This window comes from Camelina sativa, chromosome 12 (genome assembly GCF_030686135.1).
Source record: "Camelina sativa cultivar CO46 ecotype springtype chromosome 12, ASM3068613v1".
NCBI lineage: Eukaryota > Viridiplantae > Streptophyta > Magnoliopsida > Brassicales > Brassicaceae > Camelina > Camelina sativa.
Window position 1 is genome coordinate 16,167,721 of NC_141891.1, and position 24,735 is coordinate 16,192,455.

General features: G+C 37.3%; 4 protein-coding genes and 1 long non-coding RNA gene across 5 annotated transcripts; 4 read left to right on the top strand and 1 right to left on the bottom strand.

The window, feature by feature from the left end:
- The first annotated feature begins 9,559 nt into the window (after positions 1–9,559).
- LOC104731929 (WAT1-related protein At4g16620-like) lies at positions 9,560–12,755 on the top strand. Its single transcript, XM_010451438.3, has 7 exons — positions 9,560–10,962; positions 11,067–11,132; positions 11,267–11,383; positions 11,477–11,711; positions 11,817–11,981; positions 12,061–12,212; positions 12,323–12,755. The coding sequence occupies exons 1-7, from the start codon at positions 10,772–10,774 to the stop codon at positions 12,474–12,476; spliced, it is 1,080 nt and encodes a 359-aa protein (XP_010449740.2). The 5' UTR covers positions 9,560–10,771; the 3' UTR covers positions 12,477–12,755.
- Positions 12,756–14,599: 1,844 nt separating this feature from the next.
- Positions 14,600–15,331, top strand: LOC104733576 (glutathione S-transferase T3-like). The gene has a single exon (XM_087476949.1). The coding sequence runs from the start codon at positions 14,600–14,602 to the stop codon at positions 15,329–15,331; it is 732 nt and encodes a 243-aa protein (XP_087333075.1).
- Positions 15,332–15,834: 503 nt separating this feature from the next.
- On the top strand, positions 15,835–16,460 carry LOC147930594 (uncharacterized). Its single transcript, XM_087476950.1, has 2 exons — positions 15,835–16,046; positions 16,139–16,460. Exons 1-2 carry the CDS (start codon positions 15,835–15,837, stop codon positions 16,458–16,460), a joined length of 534 nt encoding a protein of 177 aa, XP_087333076.1.
- A 3,427-nt stretch (positions 16,461–19,887) lies between these two features.
- On the bottom strand, positions 19,888–20,720 carry LOC147930595 (uncharacterized). Its single transcript, XR_015574114.1, has 3 exons — positions 20,582–20,720; positions 20,439–20,495; positions 19,888–20,253 (listed from the first exon to the last, which is right to left on the bottom strand). It is a non-coding gene; the product is annotated as an uncharacterized LOC147930595 (long non-coding RNA).
- Positions 20,721–23,429: 2,709 nt separating this feature from the next.
- On the top strand, positions 23,430–24,459 carry LOC104731931 (zinc finger protein ZAT9-like). Its single transcript, XM_010451441.3, has one exon. The coding sequence runs from the start codon at positions 23,610–23,612 to the stop codon at positions 24,234–24,236; it is 627 nt and encodes a 208-aa protein (XP_010449743.1). The 5' UTR covers positions 23,430–23,609; the 3' UTR covers positions 24,237–24,459.
- The last annotated feature ends 276 nt before the right edge of the window (positions 24,460–24,735 follow it).

Here is a 24,735-nt window from a genome sequence, read left to right on the forward strand (position 1 = left end):
GAACTTTAACAGTGGTAAGCTCTTCCATTCATAAATCACTTCGGAAGGAGAGAACTAGTTTCAGTTCTCACACATGTCTGGTATTATTTTCCCGGAGCCCAACAGTAAAACTATGGGTAAAGATTTTGTATCTCTCTATGATGATCTGGATTTGATTAACTTCATCTGATCAATCTCTCATTGTTAAATCACAATCTCTGGTTATTATTATTTTTGGCTACTCTGATCCATTTTGTCTCAAACCTCTCGCAGATGAGGATGCACTAATCATATGGGTCCTTGAGGATTGCTCAAACATCCACAAAATTTCCTACTTTTATGAGGTTTATAGGAAACTCGAGAGAGCTCTTAAAATTGATGGTTTGACGGTGACGTCACACACCGTGTTATCATTGTTGACCCGAATACAGATTCCACTTATTTTATGACAGGAATATTCCTTGGAATATTATCTTATGTTGTACGGATACACTAAAATGTAATCCGGTTTATTATTTTCGGTTAAGCAATTATGGTACCGGTCTGTGGACCAAACATTTCCCATGTAAGGCAATTATGCCATTTCTGGAAAACCCTAATTAATGAGTATTGATCTTTATCCTCTTTCTCTCTCTCTGTCATTCACCATTTATGGTGTTATCGCACATCATCATACGAACACATTCCTTTGAGGTGATCTCTCTTTCCTTTTAGGTCATCTTTCAGTTATGTATTCACTATTCTTAGACTCTCGGTGAGTTCCTAGAATAGATTTAAGGTTCTTACTCGATTTACTGTTTCATTGGTATCAGAGCTCTCCTTCCTCGGCATCCAAATCATGGCTGAAGCAATTTGTCTACAAACCATGAACAAGTAGATAGATGACTAGAAACAAGCCACTAATGAAATCAAAACCCAAATCACAGATCTCGTACGGTCACAAACAGATTTGGTCAGATCTCAGTCCACCCTAGAGTCCCTGTTGTCAAAGCTGGCGATACAGAGCAACGGACAGACTAGCGGAGCTCCTGATTCTCCGATGACAGCTTCCGGTGAGGTGACTACAACTTCCCAACAAACGCGCCCACCAGATCCTCCGGATTTGGCAAATGAGGTCCTTGCTTCTTCAGGCAAAGGTCATATGGGAGCAAATCGTCCACCACCCCACCAAGCGGATCCAAATGGACTCTCATCTCGCCTAACTAAGGTCGGTTTTCTAATCTTTGATGGAACCTCCCTGCGAGACTGGATCTATCGTTGTGAGCAGTTCTTTCAGCTCAACCATACACCTCCTGAGGGGAAGGTTCAAATGGCAACATTCTATATGGAGGGCAAGGCGATGCAGTGGCTCCATAACTACAAGAACACTCGCTTCGGGCAGACTTCATCATGTCTTTCGCCAAACGCTTTGATGATACCTGCAGCGACCCGCTGTATACGCTGGTGAGCTTAAAACAATCCGGGGACTCAGTCGAGGACTACCTAGAGAAGTTCGAGGAGGCCCTCACCAAACTGACACAACCAGATCAACACTCTCTGAGTATCTTCCTGACAAACCTGAACCCCTAGCTGGCTCTACACGTTCGTCAGTTTGAGGTTAGTGATATATCAGAAGCTGCTCGCCTAGCCAAGCTCCATGAGTGTTACTTATCCCACAGCCAACCGAAACAACAACGAGCTTCCTTCAATTCTTTCCCTAAACCGAATACATCAACCCACTACAAACAACCAAACACTTCACCCTTACTACCCTTACCTGAGAACACAACACCCAAACACTCACCCTATAAGCCAAACAGCAATGTCAAGCAGCCAGAAAAGCTCCCACGAAAGTACTCTTATCAAGAACGGCGAGCTAAAGGACTATGTATGTTCTGTGATGAACCATTTTCCCCTAGTCATCACCTCAAACATAAGAGGTCACAGATTATCGTGGTGGAGGTCTAGTGAATTTATGGATGATGAAGAGATAGTCACCAACCATGCGAGTGAGCAGTGTGACGAGGAGACATGAGTTGGGCCGGTTATATCGGTGAACGCTTTGAATGGAACATCACATTTCACATGTATGGTCATGACAAGACTATACGGGAAAAGAAAGCTTCATATCCTGGTAGACCCAAGGAGCACACACTCCTTCATCAGCCGTGATGTAGCTAACAAGATAGGCTGTTTGCTGGAGCCCATTAGACCTCTCACGGTACTTGCAGCTTTGGGAGGCTCCAAGATGACCAACTATAAGTGTTCAGCATTCATATGGAAGATGCAGGGTTACTCCTTCACCACTGAGGTTAGACCTCTCCCGATAGGTTGCTATGATCTAGTCCTTGGTGTACAGTGGCTAGTCACGTTAGGCCCTATTATCTGGGATTTCCTAAACCTTCGTATGGAGTTTAAGCTGGAGGGAGTCTAATATGTCTTGCGGGGGACCAAGGCTGGTTGCATAGAGATCAAAGGTGGTAGTTTGGATAAGGTTATGCAACAGGCTCGCATATAACTCTCATACAGGCTCAGTTGATCTCCCCATCTCAGGATCAATCTCCTCTACAGCCCAAGGCACTCATATCACACATTGCTGCTCGTTAAGCCACCATGTTCGAAGATCTTTCTCTGCAGTACTTGCTAGCAACCTTTAGCGATCTTCTCGAAGAGCCGTCTGATTTGCCTCCTTTCCGACAAGGATTTGACCATAAAATACTTCTCTTATCCGGATCAAACCCTGTCAATCTTCGCCCTTACCGCTACTCATCTATGCAGAAGGACATTATCGATAAAATGGTGAAAGATATGATTAATCAGGGCATCATTCAATGCAGTACAAGCCCTTACGCATCCCCAATTGTGCTAGTTAAGAAGAAGGATGGAACATGGCATTTATGCGTGGATTACAGAGGGCTCAACAAGCAAACTATCAAGGATAAGTATCCCATATCGTTGCTGGAGGACCTCTTGGACGAATTAAGAGGAGCTAAATACTTTTGAAAGCTAGATCTCCGGTCCGGATTCCATCAGATTCGTATGTCACCCGATGATGTTTACAAAACTGCCTTCAAGACACACGCAGGCCATTATGAGTACCTAGTGATGCCCGTTGGTCTCACCAATGCGCCTTGTACCTTCCAGGGACTGATGAATAGTATCTTCCAAGACATCACTAGGCAATTTGTGCTGGTCTTTTTCGATGATATATTGGTGTATAGCACTACATGGGAGTTACACCTTCATCACCTCCAACAAGTCTTCATCATTCTCTGAGGCCAACGGTTGTATTTAAAGCCCTCTAAATGCACCTTTGGAGCTACAATGATCAAGTACTTAGGACATTTCATATCGGAGGAGGGTGTAAGTACAGATCCAAGTAAGATCAAGGCTATCGAGCAATGGCCAATCCCAGCGAATCAAAAGCAACTACGGAGTTTCCTTGGTCTAGAAAACTACTACCGCAGATTCATAAGGGGTACAGTGTCATCGCCAGAGCACTCTCCACTTTGTTGAAAAAGACGGTTTCCTTTGGAATGAGGAAGCTGACTCTGCCTTTACCTGAAAAGAGCTCTCACATCATCTCTTGTCCTCGCTTTGCCAAATTTCGACAAGGACTTTGTAGTGGAGACAGACGCCTCTAATGCGGGAATCGGTGCAGTCTTGATGCAAGATGGTCATCCAATTTGCTTCATCAGTCGAGCCTTGGGACCACGACACCAGAACCTCTCAGTTTACGAAAAGGAGTTGCTTGCGGTGGTTCATGCGGTCCAAATGTGGAATGCTTACATGGCACACCGACCATTCATAATCAAGACAGACCAAAAGAGCTTGAAGTTCCTCACTGAGTAAAAGGTCACGACCCCTTTCCAACATATGTGGTTATCTAAGCTGATGGGATAAGAGTTTGAAATCTAATATAAGCAAGGCAAGGAGAATCACGCTGCTGATGCACTATCAAGGGGGACTGGCGCTCAGTTGTTGCATTTGGTGTTGTCTCAGGGACACGAGGAGCTCTATGAAGACATCAAGTCCCTTTGGACATCCGACACTCATCTCATGAAGATAATCTCTGACCTTCAGTCGAAGTCCTCACCTCATCCCTCATTTACATACATAAATGGTGAAATAAGGCGCAAAGGGAAACTGGTGGTTGGGAATGCACCTGAGGACAAACTGAGAATCCTCAAATGGCTCCATGACTCGGCTGTTGGTGGTCACTCAAGTCGTGATGCAACACTTCACGGGTACCCTTGAATTTTCTCCGACCCGTTACTCGTCCCGACCCTAACGGGTAACAGAAAAAATTTACTCATACTCGACCCTTAAATAACGGGTACCCGGTAAAAAATAGTTGACCCTTTACTCGTCCCGACCCTTTATTATTACCCGGAAAACGAGTATCCGATAAAAAAATGTTAATAATCGCAATAATAATTTTATCTTTTGAAATCCAAAAAATGAAAAATTCATAAATTTATGCAATATATAGTTCCAAAATTATAAAATTACGAATTTTGAAAATAAAAATAATATATTAATTCAGTGAGGCTAAGTTGAACTTAGGTTTTAACTCTAACTCTATAAATTAATAATAATAAATAATAATAATAATACAAAATATTAACGGGTATTTACGGGTCGGGTAGCAAAACGGGTAAAGGGCCGAGTAACGGGATGGGTATTGAAAACTAAACTAATACCCTATACTCGTCCCTTACTCACAGGTAATATAAATATAATACCCTTTACTCGACCCTAAAGCTACGGGTACCCTTTTTTTTGGGACGGGTAAGAGCCGAGTAACGGGTCGAGTACGGGTAACGGGTATTAGTGCCCAGGCCTACCAAAGATGAGTCTCGAAGTTCAGAATTATGTGTGAAACTGTGATACCTGTCAGAGAAATAAATACGATAATGCTGCCAAACCAGGTCTCCTCATTCCACTTCCTATCCCCAAAGGTGTATGGAAGTCCATCAGTCTTGATTTTGTTGAAGGTCTGCCCCCTTCATCCGGGAAGCACTGCATTCTGGTTGTTGTTGATAGGTTGAGCTAAAACGCTCATTTCTTGGCCTTATCACACCTCTATACCGCTCTGGAAGTTGCTAAAGTCTACATGGATCAGGTTTTCAAACTGCACGGAATGCCCCAAGACGTTACCAGTGACAGAGACCCTACTTTCCTGAGCGAAGTGTGGCGAGAGATGTTTAGAGTTCATGGAGCAGATCTCAAATTCTCACCATCCTACCATCCCCAAATCGATGGTCAAACAGAAGTTACCAATAAGACCCTCGAGACATATCTGCGGTGCATGGTTTCAGAGGCTCCTACAACATGGAGTAAATGGTTACCTTTAGCTGAATGGTGGTATAACACCACATATCACACAACTATCCATTCCACTCCGTTTAAGATCGTCGATGGTCAGCCTCCACCACTCCATCTCCCTTACCTACCTGGCGAGAGTCCTTCTGCATTGGTTGATCGAAGTTTGCAGAAAAGAGAGGAAGTGATCAAAATGCTGAAATTTCACCTACTCAGGGCGCAGAACCGTATGAAACAGGTGGCTGATTCACACAGGTCAGAGAGAGCTTTCCAACTGGGCGATCACATGTTCATGAAACTCCAACCCTACCGCCAACATTCACTTAAGGAGAAGAACATTCCCCATAAACTTTCTCCCAGGTTTTATGGTCCCTTCAAGGTTATTGATCGTGTGGGCTCTGTGGCTTACAAACTGGAACTCCCCTCTAAATCTGTTATCCACAATGTCTTTCACGTTAGCCAGCTAAAGCTCTGCACCAACCCCCCATCAGGTGATCCTCTGCTCCCACAATATTTGATGGACATTGGTATTGACAAAGAACCGGAAGCCATCTTGGAAACAAAAATGGTCAAGCATCACAACAAAGCGGTCACCAAGGTCCTCATACACTAGAAAGGTACCTCTCCCGCAACAGCAACTTGGGAATTCTATCAAGACTTCATCAACAAGTAGCCTGCTTTCAATCCTTGAGGACAAGGATCTTCTCAACAGGGGAGTATTGTGACAGGAATATTCCTTGGGATATTATCTTATGATGTAACGGATACATTAAAATGTAATCTGATTTATTATTTTTGGTTAAGCAATTATTGTACCGGTCAGTGGACCAAACATTTCCTATGTAAGGCAAATATGCCATTTCTGGAAAACCCTAATTAATGAGTATTGATCTTTATCCTCTTTCTCTCTCTCTGTCATTCACCATTTGCGGCGTTATTGCACATCATCATACGAACACAGTCCTTTAAGGTGATCTCTCTTTCCTTTTAGGTCATCTTTCAGTTCTGTATTCACTATGCCCACGCGAAAGCATCCACTAACAGCGGAGAAATCCTCGAGTATGCATCCCCTATGCAAAAGCATCTAGTGTAAGTAAACAAAAAAACAAAACAAAAAAACGTGAAAGAGTAAGGGAATTATATATATTCACCTTCGGGGTTGGTATTGACTGTGAATCCGGCATCTCGTTGCAATTCCCATTCATCCAAAAACGTATAATTCTTCTTATCAATGTAAACATAGATTGAAACTTCCCCACAAAAATTCGCAACAGCGAGAGCTGATCTGATTTTCTCCTCCATCGAACAAATATCGTGATTATAAGGAATTGGGTAATCCTCGACGTTCCAAAAGACACATGTCTTGGCATCTAGGAAAAGAGAACGGATACACGATTACTATATGACGACAGATGGACGATTAGATATACACTATAATAGTTTACCGATGACACAGCGATCAGGTGAAAGCTAATCCAGATCATAGACAAAACAATTTCGATCAAGAGAACTAGATAGATAGAGAGATATATAAAATAATATTAGAGAGATGTTACATGCGCACCATTGTATGAATCGCAGGTAACTCTATATATACTATATTTATGTAACCGCGGACCATACATAGTTTGGTCGGAGGACGGCGGATCTGACATATCTTTGTTGGAAAACTGCGTATCTGACATAGCTTCATTGGACAACTATTCCTCCTCTGCGTCTATCTTATATAAAGGCCAGAGAGTCTCTTATTGGGCTGGGCCCGGTAGTTATCACACATCTAGGTTTCTCTAATTATTATGATTTCTATTGCCTCGACTTCACCGTTTCCAGGAGTTTGAGTTTGGGTTCTAGTCGTCTTTGGACCTTTGTAGGTACTAGGTAGCTCCTTTCTTGCTAGTAAGGATGCTTTAGTTAATCTTTATTTGTCAGGTAGTCTTCATTGTTAAAAATAGGAGTCGCTGTCATGTGTTGTAGATTATGAGTTTGAGTTTGAGTTAGAGTTTTTGATAGACAAGGGAATATGTAATATTCACTTGCCATCTATGTAAAGCTAATATTGTACAATCGATGAATACAAAGGCAACTCACATTATTGAGTAACAATTTAATTTTCTCTTCATTGTGCTTTCGTAGCTTTCTATGTTTTGGTATTGTTGTACATGTACCTTAATTTGGAGTGATATTGTTTGTTTCCCAAGGAGGAGTCGCTGTCCTGTATCGTGGATTATATGAGTTTGAGTTAGCGTTTTAATTTCCTCTTCTTTGTGCTTTCGTAGCTTTCTTTGTTTTGGTATTGTTGTACATGTACCTTTGGAGTGATTTTGTTTGTTTTCCATCCGTTTGGGCTTAATTTCCGCAGATAGATCTTGTCATCCGGCTGCTTAGTTTTCACATATATGTTGTTGTTATCCGGCTGCGGCTTTAGTTACTACAAATATCTTGGCTTATCTACTGGAATTATGGATTTTTTTTTTTTTGGTATCATTGATTTGATCGTCGGGTCTGTTTGTACTAAGGATTGCATAACACTAAGTAAATAAAGATTTTAGGGAAAGAGTGAAGTTGGTTCTTTATTAACGATAATAATGTGAGGTCGTCACTAAATCGAGTCAAGATTGAGCTCGTCAGTTAACAAGAGAACTAACGAGTTAATAATGACGAGTTCGAAAGATAACAAGATTATACAGAAAACAATAACTGTGATTTGACGCAAAGTATTGCTCTTGGGGTATTGTACGTGAGTCTGATCATGATTCCCAATGGGTACTGTTTCTTTATATAGTGGACTGTTGACCGAGGGTTTTCTAGGGTTTCCATCGTGAATTCCCGAGATTGCCCTTTACAAATTATTAATGACTTTCAGCCAATTTCATCAGGCCGGAATTACAATAAACTTGTCATGTTGGGCCGAGTGGCATATTGAACGCAGCCCATATCCAACAGGTCTTTGCTAACTCTCTCTCCCGAAGTCCCCTGACGGAGTTTATTGCACTCGCTCTTTTTCTTTCTCCTTGCTTTTTAATTTATTTTTCTTTTCATTTTCTGCATATGTTTTAAAACTTCACTTTATCACATAATTTTATCTACTTGCATAAATTTGTGTGATGGCAATTTATTATCATTCGACCTTTTTTTAATGATTTTACTGACAAAATAAAATTCTTTTGCCTTTTTCTCTTTTTCTTTTCTTTTTTTTTTTCGATTATTCTATAGTTTATTATGTCTAGAAAACATAGGACGAAGTCAAAGAATAACTCGTGCAAGAGCAAAGCTCTGTAAGAAACATTTCATCATAATCATAACATTTTACATGTAAATTTTGTAATTTGTTTGGTTTTATTTCGACCGAAAAAATTCTTCTTTTTTCTTTTGTCGTGCATATGTAAACGTAGTTAAAATGAAAAAGTTTTTTGAGAAGGTATCGAAGGACAACAAACTCACGCGAAAAGGACATTTCTTAGCGAAGGGTTTAGATGATTTTATTATTGTTGTTGTAATATCAGAATTTAGAACAATAGAGGCGAAGATGTTCGATATATATTTTTGTTTTTTTGGTTTTCCAATAGGTTTTTGTCTTTTTATATTCTTTCATAAAGCTTACAATTAATATCGTTTTAGGGAGGCGGGAGGCCAAAAAGGTCGGTCACGTGAGTTGGAGACGGTTGTAACTTGTCGACGCGTGTGCACGTGAGAGGACAGAGGAGTATCTATGTTCACTGTTTGTCTGTCCGTACGTGGCACAGCTCATTAGAATGCGTTGAACCGATCTAGGAGCCTATTCAATGTCCCTTTTTCACAATGATAGTGGTTTTAATAGTGATTAAAGATCAACAAAACTTACAAGGTTCTAAACTTTTAAACGGATTAGATGTAAATACTAAAATCGTGTATAATAAATATTAGTATTAATCGCATTATGCCATTATTAGTATATATTTTGATGGGGAGGAGAAAAAGGAGGCGCGAGGCATGGCTTCACAAGTCATTGAAAAAGAGAAAGAGTGACGTGTAAGGCTCCCCACTTTCTTTTTTTGTCTTCCTCTTTGTCTTTCTTACACTCCTCTTTTATTCTCCTCTTACGCTTCACCACCATATTTTTATACTCCACAGTCCACACACAACACAACAACAGCTCTATTATAATCTCTACATATCCACTACACATTATATAACTAACTAATTCGTTATATAAAACCGATATTTCTTGACTTATAAAAACAAAAGACTTTATGTTAAATAACTCCTTTAATGATTTTGTGTGTGTGTGTGTTATGTCATAGGTATGATTCATCTGTGATAAAAAACAATAAAATGAAAGAGATTGAATGCCAAGAAAAAAAAAAAAAGACTTAAAAAGTGAAGAGATGGTGACGTAAAACGAATAATAGAGGAGTAGATGGTAAGCTGTCGTATTTGTTTATCCAAAAATAACAATACAAACAAAAGAACATTAGCAATAAAAAATAGTATTAACTTCTTCTTTTTTCTCCATTCTTTTTGGTTTTAGCTTTCTTTTCATTTTATTTTGGGCACGTTTTCATACTTCACTTTATTTACATAATTTCATCTGCTTACATATATTTGTGTGAGCGGCGATTTATGATCGTGTTCCACTTTTTCTTTTATAATTTTACTTGCAAAATATAACTCTTTAATATTTTTTCCTCTGTATTTTGTTATTTTTGGTCTATAGTCTTAAATAAAACTTTTTTTTTTATATTTTCAACAATTTCGCTATTTTATTTGGCTAACTACATTTGAATAATTTGTTCTATTTAAGAAATATCAGAATTTTGGCCACAGTTTTTCAAACTCTTTATCACGTTTGAGAGCGGTTAGCTTTATCACGGATGAAAAATTCATCATGAAAATACACATAACATAATTTCTTTTTACAAAACACAAGTCATATACTCATATTCAAATTTCACACTCACCAAAATATTTACTTCTTAACAAAATTAAGCTAACCGCTCTCAAATTTTTGTTTTGTCTTATTTCACACATTAACCAAAGAATATTAAACCCACTACACCAAATTCTGATGACTCTCTCTATTATGTTTATTATATAAACAATTACTACCGTTTATTCTAATTGAATAAAATTAAAATTTGGGCTTCCCAAAAAAAAAGCTACTATAATGGCGAGCGAGACACTCTATAAAAGCCAATGCCAGTGTAATGGACACATGTCTTCAACAAAAGCAAGAAGTGAAAGATAAGAGAGAAAGGTTTCAAACTTCAAGCATACGCATTACCAGATAAAGAGATCACAAACAAAGCGTCTCTTCTTCTGTTTTCATTTAACAAGAAAACCCAAAAAAGAAAACACTTACAAAACTGTCTTCTCTGCTTTTTTTTCTTTTAGTTGCTCCACCAGCCACAAAATCGAAACCTCGTGTTTCCATTTGCAGCCAAATGGGTTTCAACTGATTTTATCCGTTGTTACTATTCATTTTTTTTGTTTCTTTTTGTGTTGGAAAAAGATGATGAAGAGAGAGACGTTACAAGAAGTAGGGATCATCGGAGGATTGGCCGGAGCTCAGGTTATTTACGCCGGAAACTCGGAGCTACTGAGTCACTTGTTGTCTCTTGGAATTGACCCTCTTCTTATCGTTATCTTCTGCACCTTTGCTTCAGTTCTTCTCATCACTCCTCTTGCTTTTCTTCTTGAAAGGTAAAAGCAAAGTGCCATACTGTATTTCTATTTTTATTGTCTTTGGATTCTTGTAAAATGGTTCTTGTTTTTGTCTTGTGTTTGGTATATTTTAAATTTTGCAGGAAACTTTGGCCCACAAGTCTAAGTTTCAAGTTGAAGACTAAACTAGTTTTAGTTGCTCTTGCTGGGTAAAATAAATCCTTTTAATTTCTGCATGTTCTTTTTCTTGTTAGATGCTTACTTACTTATTCTGAAAGAGAAGGAGAAAAAAAAAAAAATCATAACAAATAACTAAATAAGAGAGAAGTTGTGTTTGAAACAGAGTGACTCTGTTCCAGTGGCTATACTTAGAAGGAATGAAACACACCTCTGCATCAATGGCTACAGCTATGCCTAATCTCTGCCCTGCTTTAATTTTTGTCATTGCTTGGGCTGCTGGGTAAATCTTTTTCTTTTCTTTTGATTTATTCTGTTTAGTAACGAAAGATTAAAGCCTTTATTAATAGGTTTTAAATAATTTGACTTTGTTAAGGATGGAGAAAGTGAAGCTAAGTTGTATGTACAGTAGAGTTAAGATGGGAGGGACAGTGTTGTGTGTGATGGGAGTTTTCATTATGAGCTTAATGCACAGTACTGCCGCTACTTCAATCTCGGCGAAGACTATGCCTATTGTCCCTGACGAAGTCGTTTTAGACAAGGACAAGATCTTAGGTTGTCTCTATCTCCTCCTCGCCATCTGCTGCTTGTCCTCTAGTGTTGTCCTTCAGGTTTCACCTTATACCCCTTCTTAGCTCTAGAGCTATCATATTTATATATCCGGTTGTGCTAATCTGTTTCTTTGCTTGTGAAATCACTTTGATCGTCCTAATTAGGCATCCATACTAGCCGAGTTTCCGGCGCCTGTATCAATGTTCTCGATGGTATCTTTAATGGGTGGGATCACCACGGTAGCTTTGCAGTATGCTCTTAAAGGAAGTATGGAAATAGAAAGTGCATCAGTTATCGGTTTCGGTCACCTTGTGGGATACGCAATGCTGGTACATATCTCATGAATCATATATGGTGGGCAACATTTGAATGTGTTGAAAAATGTTACAATAAGACTTTTGTTTGTAGGGAGGGTTGGTTAGTGGAGGAGGGTTAAGCTTCAATGCATGGGTGATTAAGAGGAAAGGACCAGTAATTGTGTCTATCTTTAGTCCAATTGCTACGGTGGTTTGTGTTCTTTTCTCTGCTTTTACTATGGAAGAGAGTTTCAACCTCGGAATGTAAATTTTTCTTGCAGCTTTTCTCCTTCAAAGTATATATAGGACGTTTTAGACAGAAACAGAAGTCATTTATCTTCTTTCTTGTGTTTTTTTTGTATGTGTCAAATTAGCTTTGCGGGAATGGCGTTGATGTTCGGAGGACTCTACTTCGTTCTGTGGGCTAAAGGGAAAGAGGAAGATGGAGAAGGAGATGAAATAAAAGAAGATGATGAAGAAAGTGTGCTTAGAACAGAGTTTGATCTTCAGAAGCCTCTATTGCTTTAGTTTAATTTAAGTCTTCCCTTTCTTTTATATTCTTGTGAATTTAGTTTAGGTTTAAAGAAGTAAGATCAGTTTTAAAGATCAGTTTTACTTTATACTATACATGTATACCGTATTACCGTATTCGGTATAGTATATGTTCCTGTGTGTTGCCAAAATAGTTGGTTTTAAAAATTCACATGCAAGTCTTGGAAAATATGGGCCTAAAAGGTGTCATGTAACACGTTGTTCAATGTGTATATATTTTTAAAGGAAATATTGTCGGTCGAAGATTTAAGCAAATTATTTTCTTGCAAGTTCTTTGGATAGGTTGATTCATGGTCTCATACTCTCATTCTAACGGTTTAATGGAAACAATGGTCAAAACCACTTGGAACACCAATGTATATATTTCATTTTTTTCCGGGTTAAGTTATCGGATACATCCACCTTTTGGCATTCTTTTTTGCTTTTTTTCTTTTTGTTCTTTTGGTCCATCTCATTCAGAAAAGACGCATAATGATTATAGCTTTTATGCGACTAGCGAACCAAATATACGTTATAGAGGTCTGTAAAAAAGTTCAACAAATCAGAACAATGCTGTTTTCAGCTTGGTTAAAAGGCGTGCAGCGTCCTAACTGCTAAGTACATTACTACATTCTATACTATGTATTTAGTATATCTAGCATTCAAGCGTTTTGGTTACTTTTACGCTATACTGAGACCATGTGCAACGGCGATGATTCGGGCTGTCCTTCGTTTTTTTTTGGATTTTAATTTAATTCTAAAAGGCCCATTATCGAAAAACGCTTCTTATTTTGGGACGTTTTTTGTCCGTCTTCTTCGCCACGTGCTCTATTCTGATTGGGTGTCGAATTCTCTAGGGTTAAAGGAAAAAAATTTGTCGAGACAAAATTTATTCGACTTGTTTCTTTTCTCTCGATGGCGATGACGAAGACGATACACATCCTCGACGATTTCACGAAGCCGTTCCGTTCTTCTCACCGGAATTTCTTGATAGATTACCGAAGCCGATCTTCTGTTTCTCCCAAAGCCGGTCCGATCTTCTGTCCCGAAGCTTGTCCGGCGATTCGATCTTCTCTCCCGAAGCAATCTTCTCTGTCTCCCGAAGCTTGTCCGGCGGTTCAATTGTGCTAATTAAGGTTTGTCTTCTTCCTCCAATATGAGATTTCTCTCATTATCGCTGATTATCGAATTAGGGTTAGAGAATTAGGGTTATCGAATTAGGGTTATCGAGTTAGGGTTATTGAATTAGGGTTATTAAATTAGGGTTATCGAATTAGGGTTATTAAATTAGGGTTATTGAATTAGGGTTATTGAATTAGGGTTATCGAATTAGGGTTATCGAATTAGGTTTTGTTGCTTTGGTCTCGTTCTGTTTTTTCATGTGTAATGATCGATTTGTTTCTGTGTCTGTGTCGTCTGTGTCTGTGTGTGTGTCGTTTTCATCTTATCAACGTCTTTGTGTCTGTGTCGTTTGCTGTTGATAGTTTACCAATTGTTAAAGGATCATTGGTATATAGAAACTTTATTATAGGTTTTAAATTTGGTGATTGTCTTAATTGTTTTTGGTAAAATTTTAGTTTTTTTGTCTTAATTGTTAAAGGATCATTGGTATATAGAAACTCTATTATAGGTTTTAAATTTGGTGATTGTTGTGTAATTGATATGGTTGCTTCGACATGTATACGAACTAGTGTGATAAGTACTCGTATGGTTGCTAAAATGTTTTTTACATTGATTTTGATACAACTTTTGTTTTTTTTTGTCTTAAAGGATTTTAGGTTTTTTATTTGGTAGTTGTAATGTGTACTTCTAATAAATTGTGATTGTTGTGTAGTTGATTGTATTTAATTTTGGTGTGGTTTGTTCAAAGTTTCTTGTTTAATTTGGTAGTTGTAATGTGTACTTGTCATAAATTGTGATTAGACATTGGTTATTTGGTCTTTATGTTTTGTTACTTATTCCAAGTTACCTTTTAACCTATTAAACCCCAACCATCTTCTTCCTATTTCCATCATAAATATCTTTCATTTAGTAACCCCTTCTCACTTGTACTCGCTTATCACTTCTCTTCTATACTCGCTTCTCTTCTCATTCCTTCTCTTCTCTACTCGCTTCTTCATATGGATTCTACGAATCCCTTCTTTCAGTCTTCTTCTTACTTAAACCTGCTTAACAGTCAAGAAGAAGGTGGTTTAAATGAAAACTTTCGTTGGGAAAGTTATCCACCTTCTGGACAGAGCTCCCAACCTTCTCCTCATAGCTCCCAACATTCTCCTCACAGCTCCCAACCTTTTCCTCACAGCTCCCAACCTTCTGAGGCGCCAACTCTTTCGCAAGAAACACCATTGGAGCGCAAGGAGATAAAGACATGGACACCTGCTGATGATGAAGTTTTGATATCCGCATGGCTCAACACTTCAAAAGATGCCATCGTTGCAAATCAACAAAAGGGAGGAAGCTTCTGGCAAAGGATTCAAAAATACTATGCTGACACTCCTCATGCTAGAAATGGTGGTGAACAGATGTTGGTGACACATTGCAAGCAGCGTTGGCACAAGATAAATGACCAAACTAACAAGTTCTATGCGGCATTCGCAGCTGCAGAGAGACTGAACAGCTCTGGTCATTCGGAAAATGATATCTTAAAGAATGCACATGATATCTACTTCGCTGACCATAAGAAGAGATTTAACCTTGAACATTGTTGGTTTCGGTTAAGGTTTGAGCAGAAATTTTTATCCCTGAACACTATTAACACGCCCCCATCTCAGCCTGCAACAAAGAGGAAACAAGCTGCTGAAGGTTCACAATCATCAAGCTGCAATGTTGAGGAGTATGAGAAAAGGCCATAAGGGATCAAGGCTGCGAAGGCGAAGAGGAACAATGCTCAGTCCACAAACGTGAAGACTCTTGCTGAGTATAAGAGCATGTGAGATGTCAAGAAAGAGGAATTGGCTGAAAAGGAGAAACTACAGAAGCTGGCCATCCTAGACACTCTCTTAGCCAAAAAAGAACCCTTGAATGCGAGTGAAGAAGTTATCATGAACAAGATAGTGTCCCAGTATTTCTGATATTAGAGCATGTGTTTGTTGTTTGTTTCTCTTGCTTAAATTTCTAGTAACTCGGCTCATGTATTTGATTTGTATTCCCTGTTTGTTTGATTTGTATTTCCTGTTTTAGTATTTCCTGTTTGATTTGTATTTCCTGTTTCAAACTAAATCAATATAAGTCTATTTTAATTTCTAGTAACTCGGCTATTGTATTAACTAACTTAATCAGATTGTTAGTTCTTTAAAACAATTGTTGTACTAAGTCTAATCTGCTTCTTCTTGTTTATCTTCAGGTTAAGTAAGAAATGGACCAGGACTATAGCTATTCTCAGCCTGAATCATCCGATCTGGCTGATAAGTACTCAGAGGACACTACGGATAGAGAGCTAGAGGCTTTGATTCGTATGGATGAAGCAGATTCGAGGCAATACCCACCTCAACCTGAGGTGGAGCATGGATTCCCGAAGGAATGCTACTGTGGTGCGCAGCCTATTCTATCCAACTGCTACAACAGAAGGTATGTGATTTTAATTTTATTGAAGTATAAGTTTCAAGCCCATGACCAAGTATAAGTTTCGCTATACATGCTAACTCTTTTACCTATTGCAGGTTCTTCACATGTCCAAATGTCGATGATGGAGAGATGCATATTCACAAATGGTGGGATGTGGCTGTAATGGAGGAGTTGAGGGACAGTGATAGACGATATGAAGTGATGGCTGAGAAGGTAGATTACTTAACCTTGTTCAATGAATATGAATCAGACATCAATCAGGTTAGAGATCAGAGTTACACAACTGAACAGAAGATGGTTATGTTAGAGAATGTAGTTAATGAGATACGTAAGGAAAATAGGTTTAGAAATTTAACTGATTTGCTGGTTGTTGGTGTAATGGCTATTTTTGCATGTATTTTGTTCATGTCTACTTAAATCAGACTGTATACATTAATGTAATAACTTTGATATGTCGTTGTTGCTACGGTTTGAGGCTACGGTTTGAGGCTCATGGGTACTTGTTGTTTTCTTATGCTATGTATCTTGTTTTGTTTTGGTATCTCACGGGTACTTGTTGTTTTTTTTGACTATGTACATTGTTTTGTTTTGCTATCCCACGGGTACTTTTGTTTTGTTTTGCCATGTACCTTGTTTTGTTTTGTTGAGGCTCACGGGTTACAAAATAATGGAACTCCAATTTTTAATATCACGGGCACTAGTCTTCCATTATATATATGATAACTCTTCACTCACACCAAACAAGACCAAAGCAACAAAACATTCTCAAGAAACACCATCAAAGCAACAAAATACTCACACCAAACAAGATCAAAGCAACAACACTTTCTCTTCCTTTCTCTTCCTTTCTATTCCTTTCTCTTTAATACAAGTTATTTCTTCATTTCTTTTCTTTTCTCTTGAAATGGGATCATCTTCAAACCATTATCACTACCAAGCCGATGATAATCATTATCACTACCAAGCCGATGATAATGATCATTTTGAGGGCTATTTAGAAAACATTTATGATGTTTCGCATATTATTCCGGAACCAAACCAGCCAAACGATAGGATTTTTATCGAGCAAAACCGGGAAGAAGGCCACAATAATCTTTGGAATGATTATTTTAGTGACACTCCAACATATCCAGAATATTTATTCCGGCGACGGTTTCGCATGCACAAGCCATTGTTCATGCGAATTGTGCAACGTCTCTCTACCGAAATCGAATATTTTCGCCAAACCCAGGATGCAACTGGACGCGCTGGTATTTCACCTATACAAAAATGTACTGCAGCAATTCGTCAATTGGCATATGGTACTTCGTCTGACAGTGTTGATGAGTATGTACGAATTGGTGCTTCGACAGCTCAGAAATGTTTGCACGAGTTTACCGCCGGCATCATCCAAGTGTTTGGAGATGAATACCTAAGACGTCCTACACAGGAGGATCTACAAAGACTACTCTATCAGAATGAACAGCGTGGATTTCTCGGGATGATTGGTAGCATTGACTGTATGCATTGGGGGTGGAAGAATTGTCCCACGGCTTGGAAAGACATGTATTCACGATCAACCAGAAAACCTACAATTGTGTTGGAACCGGTAGCTTCGTATGACCTCTGGATATGGCATGCCTTTTTTGGAGCTCCAGGTACTATGAACGATCTTAATATTCTTGATCGATCTAATGTTTTTGATGACATAATAATCGGTCAAGCTCCGGAAGTCAACTTCATTGTCAACGGAAGGGAGTACAATTTGGCGTACTATCTCAGTGATGGTATTTATCCAAATTGGGCAACTATTATTCAATCAATCCGACTTCCACAAGGTAGGAAAAAATCTCTCTTTTCTAAAAAACAAGAAGCTGTGAGGAAAGATGTTGAGCGTGCCTTTGGAGTCTTGCAAGCTAGATTCGCTGTTATTAAAAAATCCGTCTCGTTTATGGGATAAAAACATAATGACAAATGTAATAAGATCATGCATAATACTCCATAATATGATTGTCGAAGATGAACGACATACATACAGTTACCGAAACATTGTTTCTGAATTTCAACACGGAGAACATGTGGATCAAACATATACCGTTGGTGCCGCCGGTGTGGGTTCAAATATCAGCAGTACGATTACTCGTCAAACAAGACTTCGGGATAAACAAGCCCATGACCAACTAAAACATGATTTGATTGAGCATATTTGGACTAACTTTGGACATCTCTCGGATAATGAAGATTGATTTTAAAATTTCTATGAGTTGAATAAAATGTTTGTTTTTGTTTTGATGTTTTTATGTTTTATGTTTTATGTTATTAATTTCTTAATTTGTATGTTTTTATTTTTTTAACTTTAAATAATTAATGTTTAAACTTTCAAAATATTATTATTTTATTCGGGGGACCAAATACAAATAGACACCAATGCTCATACTAAAAATAAGAAACTTTCAAAATATTGTTATTAAATGTGAGGGACCAAAAAAAGTTCCCAACCAATGTGCATGCTCTGAGGGTTGCACCTTCAGAACGGTGTCAAACAAAAAGACTAGGGCAAGTACGCAGTTGAGTGACTGAGTCTTCTATATCTAGTGAACTAGGAAATTGAGTTCCAAACTTATATTTAGAAGGGAACACTTTTATATGTCTATTGCTATTGTTTGCATAAGAGCATATTTATTGGGGGGTTCATATAAGGGGAGTTCTTAATTTTTTTATGAATTAATTGTGTACTGTTTGGAATATAAGAACTCATGATCTCTTAGATAAAATTTTCTCTTTTATTGGTAGGTTCTTATTTTGGGTCTCTTATTTTTAAAATTATTGTTTTTTAAAATTTTAAAATTTTAAATAGAATAGAAGTAGTATAAATGTGTAAACATTTAAGATTTTATAAAATTAGAAAATATTACATTTAATTAATTTTAGAATATACAAAACATAATAAAAACAGTAATACATATTACAATAGAAGTGCAATTCATAAATGGAGAAAATGATTAATTTTAATACTGATTTGCTTTAAATTTTGCTTAAATATTCTCAACCAAATCATCTTGCAAGTGTTAATGATGGTGTGATTGTTGGACCAAGCTTAACAAATTGTTAGATATAAGTATTTGGCAATCATTTACAAGATTGATATAATGTATATAATGTTAAAATCTTGAGATTTTGCATCAAAAGACAAGAAGTAAACTCAACAAGAATTTTTTATTAACACCATAGGTTTTTTTTATGTGTACACATATACCAAAGAGAAGACCTTCTGGCTTACACACCGGTTCAATGAGCCGGTGAGGGAAAGCGGTGTGGGTTTCGTGAGACTGGAGGATGCATGCACAGTGAACTGATTGTAAATGGAGACAACCACTCATGACAAGTGAATGCCTGCCTGAACAAGTGTGGAGCGCTGGGAATGTATTGCTTGAACCAATGAGTACATCGCTCTGTCTGTAATGTTTCTGCAGTAGTATAACCCCAATGACCTCAAGTGTACACACCGGTTTGCCAAAGCCACAACACTCTCATCTGCAACAACAACAAAAACAACAACAAATGTTTAAGAGTAGAAATCAAAATCATCTGCCTGCTTGAAATAAAAAGTTTCAAAAGTATCAGACCATGAGGGCTCACCTCACTTGCACTATCTCATAATATTAGTCAACCATCTCTATACAACACAAACGGATTACAGGTAGACTCTAGACATATGAGTTACAATAAGCAAACACCCACTATAGTAAAAGGATAAAAAAAGGGAATTTGCATTCAATCAAACCAGACAATGTAACATAAACAAAATCTACAAGATCTCACAAGACAACAAAGACTGAAGCTTTAAGGAAAAAGTGAACCGGATTGATGCAAATATGAGCTAAGAAGATGATCCAAGATATTGAGATTACAGTTTACTTAAGAAGAAAGCACACTGAATCCAAAAGTGAAGATAGTAGGGAAATGGGAAGATAAAAAAAACCTTAGATCAAATGAAATGTTGCTTTTATTCTCAACGAACTTAATAATTGGTACACGAGCCTTAGCAATCACCTGAACAATTAGAGAGCTAATTATACGACATGATCACACTGAGATACTGCCATATCATAGTAATAATAAAAAGTCAAAATACCAAAAAATTCTTTGCAATTCCCCTTTGTGACAATGCCCTGGAGAGTGCGCGTAAACCTAGCTGTGGATTAGTGAGACCTGATTCCAGAATCACCACCTATACATACAGCAAAAAGGGATGAAGATTTAGACATGAAGATCTTTCCAAACACTAATCTATACAGTAGCTAACGTCTAAGTATCAAAACAGTATTATAATAGCTCCAAATGGATGTGAGATAAGGTATTCTTGTTAATTATGTATCACAGAGTCAATCAAACAAAACTGGTGTCTACACTTACATCTATATCACTTGTTGGAAGATACAGCCCTGTCCTGTATGACCCAAAAACCTCAACCTGCAACAGAGAATAAGCAAGAATTAGAGATTGCAGTTTCTGAAATCAAACAATATACTCAAAGAGAGAGAGTGAAGTTTTCGTACCTTGCAACTCGGCCAGATATACTTAATAACACTTGACACACTCGCCACTGCCTCATCACGCTCAGCTTTCTCTGCTTGTGTTGGTAACAGAAAATCACAGAAATCTACTATTTCTGCAACAAACTCCACCACCACAACTTCCTCCTCCTCCACCACCACCACCAAGCGATGACATCATCATCATTAAACCCGCCCCCAAAAACAAAGATTGATATCAGATTCAATTCCAATTTCAAAACAGAGAAAGCGGGAATAAAAAAAAAAAATAATCAATTTCACTAACAATATCAAATCAAATGATTAATTTGGAACACATGCTTCTGATTCCAAATTCATCATTTGTTTACGAAAAAAGAAATAAATGGAGGAAATGTTTTTTTTTCTCTTTTGTTTTATTCTTTCAACCAATATAATGGCGACACGTATCGCCTCTTAAACAAAGATTCGGTCTCTTATATAAAAGGAGATCTTACAATTTTTTCCATTTCTGATTTATTTTTTTTACCCAAAACACTAAGAACTCTATCATAAACCCCCCGATAAACAAGGTCTAACTTTCTTTAGATCTGTAGTCTATCTTAGAATAGGACTGAGAAAAGAAAATCCAAGTAAAATGTTTGAATATGTTGTTGCATTGAATTTTCTAGAAAAGTGATATTTTCAGTTTTGATTAAAGGGGAAATTTATATAGGGCATTGTTTAAACAATTTTTTCTTGGATCAAGCTTTACTGTTTGGGAATAAAGTGATGTTTTTGTTTTTCTACCGGGTTCTCTAGTCATCTTAATATTAAATTATTGGTAACAATTTTTCTTGTAGTGATGACTCAATTGTACATTTATTTGGTTACCTTTCCGAATTATAAACACTGAACAGAGTTCTTTTTGTTTGAAGAGTAATGGATATCATATAGTTAAAATTGAGATTGAAGCAAAGCCAAGTAGTTAACACGAAAGATTCCATTGTGCAAGCCTCTTCTTTACTCAACTATGTATAAAGGTTCCAACAACTCAAATTCATTTGCCTTTTTTATATTCTTGGTCATGTTAAATATATGTATTCTTTGTCATCTTTTCGAGAAAACCATGATTACCATAGGTATATCGTATACTTAACAATATAATGCATTTCTTAACTAGTGTTATACTGTGTATATATATATGTACTTATGACTATGCAAAATTTTTAATGCATGATGTTTGTCTTTGTTTAAAAAAGTATTAGTTTTTAATAGCCTTTTTTACTATTTGACACCCAAATGTTCAGTATGGAACAAAACAAAAACTGTTACGATAATCAAATACGACAAATAATAATCTTCTAATTGCTTAAAAGTATAAATCAAAGTTTTTTAGATAACCAAAAACTTTTGAGCTTTATAGGCGTAAACAAAGCCGTCGCACAATATATTGAGGCCACAAGCCCAACATCATATTAAGGTTGGACCAAAGGAAAGAAAGAAAAAAAATTGTTAAAAAAAATGTTGCTGAGGTTCGAACCCAGAATCTCATTTAGTTTATAGTTGACTTTTACTACTACACTAATGAAACTTTTATTGAATTAAGGGCCGAAAATTTACATATTATTTCAAGACCGCAAGCACATGCTTCATCAGCTTGTGCTTTGGACCGGTACTGGGGCGTAAATTATAAAATCGTAGAACATATCAGATTAAACTAGTACGTACAGTATCATTTTGTATTATTAGCAACTGAAGTCGTGATCTATTTTATTCTTCTCTCGTATTTTATGACCAAAACATATACACCAATGCAACAGTCAAGTGTCAATCAATCCCGGTTGGAAAATTCAAAGTATTAAGACACTAATCATATTCACAAGTACTTTTTTTGTTTGTCTCTTTCTTGGTATTTTTAAATAAGAGCAAATGAGTAATAATCTCTTGGTTACAAACAAAAGAACGACAGCCAAGAGTTCTGAATTCAGCTAAACAAATTGGAGTTGAATGCAAAACATGTCGGATAAAACAACTAATGTAAAACAGGATTCAGAAACAAACTTCAGTTACGTTTCACATTTATATAATACGAACAAACTATACGAAATGAGACTGGACGCCCCTAATAAAAAAAAACCTTAGGACGTGGAATGAATGGCTTCAACGTACTTTGGACCTTGTCCTATCATCATTGTGTAGTCATTCAATCACCTTATGGGTCGACCATCGTATGTTAAAGGATATCAATCTAAGTACAATTATATACATGTGAGATGATTAGATTATTGTCTCGACTTTTAACTGTTAAAACTCATTACTATCAAGTTATTTAAACGTTTAAACCGTTTAAAAATGACATTTCAGCATTTAAACCTCAACGCTCAATTAAATAAATCAATGCAACTAATACAATCGTTTATATCATTAGAACCTCGACGCTTCAACCGATTTTGCCATTACACTTCCTTCAACTAACCCAACCAACATAATTCACACATAAAACTTCGTTGTGCTTAGAAATTCTTTTTTTTTTTCTTTCTTTTTGTTTGCTTTAAGAAGTCATTAATCAACTAAAGAAGCAAAACAACAGCTTTTTTGTTTTGTGCTTTGTGTTAAGAGTCTATCTATCTTTTAAGCAATACCACCTTTGTAGTTAACTAATAATTCAAATTTTAATCTTTCTGCATTAACTCGAGATTCTTCACTCGGTGGTTATCGTTGTCAGCCGAGCATTAAAAATAGTATAGATTTATCTTAATTTTTTTCTTTTTTTACTAAAACTAAACAAAAAAACTTATCTTTACGTATCATTAGTAGTAGTTATCGTATGGACCAAAAAGTCATAATTGTTAATTTTGGGGGTTTGTGAAAAAGAGAGGAATGCTTATTACCTACTCTTATTAACTTCTCTCATTCTCTCTCTCTCTTCTCTACACACTTACAACAGTCTCTCTAATCAAATTGAGACACACACATAGAAAGAGAGATTTGACAAAAAGAAACTTATTAAAGTCTTCTTAGGTTTCTTGCTTGCTTTTTGTTCTGTTCTTGTTCTCTTTGGCAACAAAAAATGCAGAACAAACACAAATGCAAGCTTTGTTCCAAGAGTTTCTGTAATGGCAGAGCACTTGGTGGTCACATGAAGTCGCACTTGGTCTCATCCCAACCGTCCACTCGCAAGAAACTCGCTGACTCGGTCCATTCATCTTCTTGCTCTTCCTCCGACGGTAAATCTCTCGTCTACGGGCTGCGTGAGAACCCGAGGAAGAGTTTCCGGGTCTTTAACCCGGATCCTGAGTCTTCCACCGTTTACAACAGTGAGACAGAGACCGAACCTGAGTCCGGATCCCCGGTAAAGAAACGGGTCAGAGCGGAGGTTTCAAAGAAGAAGAAGAAGAAGAAAAAGAGTAGTAAGAGAGTTTGTGAGAACTCGAAGAAGCAGAAGACGAGCCACGAGTCACCAGAACCGGCGAGTTCTGTCTCTGATGGTTCTCCGGAACAAGATTTAGCTATGTGTTTGATGATGCTGTCAAGAGATTCAAGAGAGCTTGAGATTAAACCGGTTTTTGCATCGGAGGTAGTAGAAGAGACAAAGCCGGAAAAAATACATTTCCCGGAGCTCCGCCGCTGTATGATAGATCTGAATCTTCCTCCACCACAAGAAACCGAAGCTGTCACCGTCGTTTCAGCCATATAAAGGTTTCAAGAGATTAGATAACATCGAAAATCAAAGAATCTTGATGGTTTGGTTTGTCTTCAAGATTATTATTATTCTTTATTAGGAAAAAAGAAAAAACCGTTTACTGGTTTTGGAACCTTTGGAATGATATTATCAAACAATGTACTTTTGATGTAAGACAACAACAAAAAGAAGCAAGCTCTGTTTCAAGTTTTCTTAACAATTTGAGCTTTTCTTGAAATATTCGGGGTCATGGATGATTCTTGATTGTTTGTTGGATCTTTGTTATGTCGTTTTGATATTTGGAATTCTTGAGATGATTCTTTTGCATGATCTTTGGATCTTGGATCTTTAATTTTTATTAATGTGTTTTTTAATGGAACTATTTAATTTCAACTGCATTTTTTATGGCACAAGTGTGTGTGTGCTAGCTATTATAGATAATGTAAATATTATTCTTGCTATCACACAACTAGACAGACACAAACTGTGGTGAGACTCAAACCATCCAAAATAT